The sequence below is a fragment of the Papaver somniferum genome, chromosome 5, assembly GCF_003573695.1.
Source record: "Papaver somniferum cultivar HN1 chromosome 5, ASM357369v1, whole genome shotgun sequence".
Taxonomy (NCBI): domain Eukaryota; kingdom Viridiplantae; phylum Streptophyta; class Magnoliopsida; order Ranunculales; family Papaveraceae; genus Papaver; species Papaver somniferum.
In genome coordinates, this window is record NC_039362.1 from 163,582,909 (window position 1) to 163,588,933 (window position 6,025).

Consider the following 6,025-nt stretch of genomic DNA (forward strand, 5'->3'; position numbering starts at 1 on the left):
TTTGCTGGCCTTACCCGCACACCCGCGAGAGGTGTTTAAGATCAGACTGCTCATATAGCCTTTACTACTATTCATATATGGGATCCACTAGTACTCTCCTCACCCTTGCAGCTTCGGTATCTACGGAGTATAAATTACAATGTGTGGAGGAAGAAAAAAATAGTCTTCCATGTTTAAGCATTAGCTGTATAAGCCAATATAATGATGACTATTATGGTTTCAAGGGCCCAAACAAGACTTATTTCTCGTTGATATGAGCAATTTCCAATAAATCATTGTACAAGGAAGTCCATATACTGACTTGCAACTGATAGAAGAATGTATAAGACTTCATCTATAAAATTCATAGCTTTTGCTCTTGCCAGACAAAAAGATCAGATAAGAGTGAGTGACAGAATTAGATGGATGCGTTACTTGTGGTGGGTAATTGGGTATTGAGTAAAGCGAAAATAAAGAAAATGAAACCCCCTTGTGAAGAAAAAAATCCTGAATAAAGCAAGCAAAAAGAATGAATATTAAAGAAGAAAGTAAATGCCATTTCAACGTGTGAAACCAGAGAGGAGGAGAAGGCAAAGTAAATACACAAACCAGACATTCTTCCATGTTAAACAGTACTTTTGCCCATCCCCAAGGTTTACAAGTTCAATCTTTTGCCTTCAAACTGAAAATAAATTGATATAAACAAATACGAAAATCTTTTACCTTGTCTTTGTAGAACTTACCTTTCTATAATAGGCATCTTTACCAGAAAATTTATTACTTTCCAGTTTCCACACTAACGAACGGAAAAGTGAAGAAACCGGAAAAGTTGTTCCGCAATACCAACATAAACTTAGGATTTGCTTGGCATATCAGTGGAGACAAATTTCTTAGCTTTTAACATTTACCTCGACAAAAATAACGTAATAAACATGCATGTGCAACCTAGTGAAAATAATAAATAGAAACAACCAAAATTTGATTCTATTGCATCCAACTGGGCTGGTTCTCATTTTCCTAAACTTCTCTAATCCAGGGGAAATTCACGGCCAACAACAAACAAAATCGGCATGAGGAACGTTAAACACTACTTACGTTTCTAAACTAAAGGAGAATCTTAAGATTTCAGAAAGTATTATTTGGTCATTGCTCAAGTCAGCCACAACACAACAAAAAAAAAAAACATTTTTCCTTAATTATTTTTTTCCTGCTGTAAGGTGATTAATTCAAGAGAATCAAGACAACTTGATTATCATCATTTTGATTCCTTCTGCAATCTGCAACCATTACAAAAAACACAGTAGTATTTAATTAACTAAAAAAACCGCAACAAAAAAGAAATTACTTGTTTAAGCAAAAACTAAAGTAGATTCTTTTACAGGGGAACAGAAATTGATCTGCACCGCCTATAACGTGGACCATTTCACACTTTTCTGGACTGGCTGACTATCAAATTTCATTTTCAGACATAACCACAAAAAGCAGTCTGATTGATAAAATCTTGGCCATTGATTACCGGCCCACCACTAAAGCAACTTTCAATAGTGACTCACTTAACAGTCCAATGACAGAAAAATTCTTTTCAACAAGAAAGAAAAACAATAATCCAAAGAATAATTGAAGGAAAAAACTAGAGACTTACAAATGCTGCTATTGCTGAATCAGCAGAGAATCCATATCTTGCTGCCATTGGAGGCTTCCTCTTACCTGAAGGACAGTAATCAGAATTGGGAAACAAACCCATAATGAAAAATCAATAGAGAGAGAGAGAGGGAGACTAAAACAACCATGAAAGCTCTTCTTCAGCTTCTACACATTTTTCTTCTGTTTTCTGTTATAGACCTTTCAAGAGGGATAGCTGTCATCCAAAACAGTGGTATACATGACGTTCATAGGAGAATTCTACACCAACCATTATTTCCAGTTGATAACTTTATACCTCCACCTTCTCCGATTGAACCTCCACCAGAATATTCAGATGATAACCCGGAGCATCCTTTCCTTCCAGAAATTCCAGCTGGACCAGCTGTAGATCAAAACCAACCAATACCACCAACTCCTCCTGATACTGCTGATGTCTCTACTGCGGTTCCAATTGCAACTCAACCCCCAAAACAAACCAAAAAAGTAGCAATTGCGGTATCTGTGGCGTTGGTTACGCTGGGAATGCTTTCTGCATTGGGATTCTTCTTGTACCGATATCGGGATTCACATTCAGTCGAATCAAAGGAACTTGTTGGTAAACATTCCCAGCAGTTCCCACAGGAATCTTTGCCCCCTGCTGTTTCTGATCTTCAGTATATTGCAGCAGTGGAGTCTACTTCAAATAGGAGAAATAGTGGTGAAGCAAATGAAGAAAGCAAATCTCCTTATCACAAGCTAAATTCTCTACGTAACTCAGAGCTTCACCGTCCAAGTCCTGATCTACAGCCATTACCACCATTAAGTAGAACAGTCGGTAGAACTTCTCCAACACCCATTTGGAATGGAGCTTCACGGAGAACTTCTGCTTCTGCGAGATCATCTTCTGATGAGGACCCACTTAACAACCCTCAGGTGTCAGCCGTGGGGAACAATGATTACATGATTCTCTCTCGAACTAGTGATGCTAGAGGACCAACTAATACAACTGGATCGACCCCACAGTCACGAAGATCATCTCCAAGATCACGTCTTTCAAATTCTTCTCCTGATGTAAAGCTCGCCATTGTACCATCTTCATACTCACCACGACTGCCGCCGCCACCAGCACATCAAGCGCGTGAATTATATGACCAACCAAAGACTCCGTCGCCATCCAAGAGGAGAGCGAAATCTCGGTCACCACCTTCTCCACCACCAAATTTAGTTCTTGCTCATTCATTAAATGGAACAGCACCGCGAGCAGCTAATGTTCCAGTAGCACCACTGCCACCACCACCACCGCCGCCACCTCCACCAGTGCCAATAACTCCACTGAAAGTAAGATCTTTATGGACGAGCACTAAGCCTATGTCAGTTCAGGAATTGCACAGGTCCCAATCTATGTTTACCCCGAAAGGGAATCATTGTGCAGAAATACCGACACCGGCTGTAGAATCGATACAACGAAGCAGTTCAGAACCACCTAATTCGATAGACGAGAAAGATGGAGGTAAACCCAGGTTAAAACCTTTACACTGGGATAAGGTCCGAGCAAGTTCAGATAAAGCAACGGTTTGGGATCAAATGAAATCAAGCTCTTTTCAGTAAGTAGTCTGCCATGTATGATAATGAGCCGTAAATTCGCTGATTGCATGATAATAATTCATACATTCCTTGACCTTTATTTTCAGATTGAATGAGGATATGATTGAGACACTTTTTGGCTGCAATCAAACAAGCGGATTTGAGAAAGACACAACTAGAAAATCAGTTCTCCCTCCTGTCGAAGCTGAGAACAGGGTATTGGATCCAAAGAAATCACAGAATATAGCTATACTACTAAGGGCATTAAATGTAACCCGAGACGAGGTAACAGAAGCACTTTTAGATGGTGAGTGTTCAGATTTTTTTCCCATATCTATTAAAGATGCATGATTAATAGTACCATTGAATGTTAGCAAAAAGAAGAACAGCAATCGCAATGAGATCATTTCTTTCTTTTTAAAATTATCTGAAGGGTATCTAACATGAACCACAAGTAAAGGTTTAGCCCCAATTAAGTCAACTCATATGATAGAAAAAATGCTTATTCCACAAACTCAAGTTTGACATGCAATGGACACAACACATTCAGTATGATAGGCCAAGATATCAAGGATGTCAATCAGTTAAACCACAAAGACAAGTGATAGAAACAAAAATACTCAGTGTTATCCTTTTTTTTTTTCCGACTGCACATAACAAGTACATTTATTGGTGATTTAGGTAATCCTGAAGGTTTGGGTTCTGAGCTTCTTGAAACATTGGTAAAGATGGCTCCAACCAAAGAGGAAGAACTAAAACTGAGGGACTACAACGGTGATGTGACAAGATTAGGATCTGCAGAACAATTCCTCAAGGCTGTATTAGAAATACCATTTGCCTTTAAAAGAGTAGACGCCATGGTCTATAGAGCCAATTTTGAAACAGAAGTAAAATATTTGACCAAGTCTTTTGAAACCCTAGAGGTACGTTTCCACTGACTTCTAATTGATGTGTGTTAAAAATTTAACAATTACCTGTGCAATATCTTATTGAATTTCTCTGATACTCGCAAATTCAAGCGGAATTGACGCAGAGTGCTATAAGGTTATGAAATTCCATCACCAGTTTTTTACTAGGTTTCTGATCAACTAAAGAAATTCATGATCCTTCACATTTTACAGGTAGCATGTGAAGAGCTAAAAAACAGTAGGTTGTTCATGAAACTACTTGAAGCAGTTCTCCGAACAGGAAACAGGATGAATGTGGGCACCAACAGAGGAGATGCAAAATCTTTTAAACTTGATACACTTCTAAAACTAGTGGACATAAAAGGAGTCGATGGAAAAACCACATTGCTCCATTTTGTGGTCCAAGAGATTACCAGATCCGAAGGTGCAGGTTCTGATCCTACACCTGAGATGGTTCCTAACAAATCTCACCCACAAAAGAAGGAAGATGACTTCAGGAAACAAGGTTTACAGGTTGTGGCAGGGCTGAGCAAAGATCTTGGCGATGTCAAGAAAGCAGCAGGAATGGACTCGGATGTTCTAAGCAGCTACGTGTCCAAACTTGAAATGGGGCTCAACAAAATCAGGTCGGTTATGCAATATGAGAAATCAGATGCAAAAGGGAGGAAATTTTTTGAGGCGATGAAAGTGTTTCTTTTCGAAGCTGAGCAAGAAATACTTAGAGTTAAGGCCTATGAGAAAAGAGCATCATCACATGTAAAGGAGGTAACGGAGTATTTCCATGGTGACACAACAAAGGAAGGTGCTCATCCTTTCAGAATCTTCGTGATTGTCAGAGATTTCCTTGCAATATTAGATCGGGTGTGCAGGGAAGTAGGGACAATGCACGATAAAGTAATGGTTGGGTCTGCTAGTTCGTTCCGCATGCCCTCTAACATTTCACTACCAATTCTAAATAGATTTCATAGAAGACAAGTAGAAAGTTCAGATGATGACAGCTCATCTCCATAGAGTTCCATGAAGATTTTGGAAAGCCACATGAATGATCTTTACAGTTCCAAATTTCCATACAAAATTACTTGTCAAAGACCCCATACACGAGCCTAATATCTTTTCTGGGCAAGCCAAAGGAACAGATGTATCTACAAGGAACTCCTAGTGAAGACGAAGATTCTGGTATAGGCATTAGTTTGGAAATTACACAAACATGGCTTCTGGAATAAAATGACAGATGACTGGACATCGTCAGCGGAAGATCAAACAATCCATGAAGGATTATCTTCAAATAAATGACTTTTCAGGATTCTAAAACCCCAGCGACAACATTTCCGAAGTATAAGTGATCCTAAGTTGTAGTCTTGTAGAAATATGTATGTAATTTCTAGTAAGAATTAACAATGCTAATATGTAGTTTCTTCAGGAACCATCATCTCTTATAGCTGGAACGACAAACATGTACTCTTTTTTGTATATTAAGTAAATAAAGCGTTGCTGTAATGGAAGCCATTCAAAAAAAAAAAAAAGAGAAACATTGAATCTCTTCCATGGCTTGTTTGCTCTCTAGTGTAGTAGTTCACATTAGTCATTACCACTTCACCATTCCCGTGTTCATTAAATTCTGTAGTGTTTTCTATGTAGTTATCACTTATGACTTATCCGTGCTCATTTCTGACAGTACTAACCCAAAATAGTGTTAAAAAAAGAAAAAATACTATATGTATGGATCTAGTTGTGTACATCATTAATCCTGATAAAATTTAGGTCATAACTCAATACAATTGCATTCTCTTATGCCATTCTACGCCACTTGAAATTTCAGTTTGAAACATACAGAGGTGTTTGTAATCAAATGTTCTAATATCCGATGAATTGATTCTGTAGAATCCTAGGGTTTCCGGGCAAATGATTAACAAAATGATTTTTGGTTTTCC

General features: G+C 38.3%; 1 protein-coding gene and 1 long non-coding RNA gene across 2 annotated transcripts; one reads left to right on the plus strand and one right to left on the minus strand.

Moving 5' to 3' along the window:
• Positions 1-949: 949 nt before the first annotated feature.
• On the minus strand, positions 950-1,908 carry LOC113283489. Its single transcript, XR_003327504.1, has 3 exons — positions 1,767-1,908; positions 1,622-1,686; positions 950-1,256 (listed from the first exon to the last, which is right to left on the minus strand). It is a non-coding gene; the product is annotated as an uncharacterized LOC113283489 (long non-coding RNA).
• Positions 1,631-5,617, plus strand: LOC113283488 (formin-like protein 6). Its single transcript, XM_026532765.1, has 4 exons — positions 1,631-3,206; positions 3,294-3,493; positions 3,868-4,109; positions 4,308-5,617. The coding sequence occupies exons 1-4, from the start codon at positions 1,768-1,770 to the stop codon at positions 5,103-5,105; spliced, it is 2,679 nt and encodes an 892-aa protein (XP_026388550.1). The 5' UTR covers positions 1,631-1,767; the 3' UTR covers positions 5,106-5,617.
• Positions 5,618-6,025: the final 408 nt, after the last annotated feature.

What these genes read in the sequence shown, in the direction of transcription:
- LOC113283488 (XM_026532765.1), top strand. Translation starts at nt 1,768, where the DNA reads ATGAAAGCTCTTCTTCAGCTTCTACACATTTTTCTTCTGTTTTCTGTT. An exon ending in ATGAAATCAAGCTCTTTTCA is followed by an intron (nt 3,207 to 3,293) that starts GTAAGTAGTCTG and finishes CTTTATTTTCAG; the next exon opens with ATTGAATGAGGATATGATTG. An exon ending in AACAGAAGCACTTTTAGATG is followed by an intron (nt 3,494 to 3,867) that starts GTGAGTGTTCAG and finishes TTGGTGATTTAG; the next exon opens with GTAATCCTGAAGGTTTGGGT.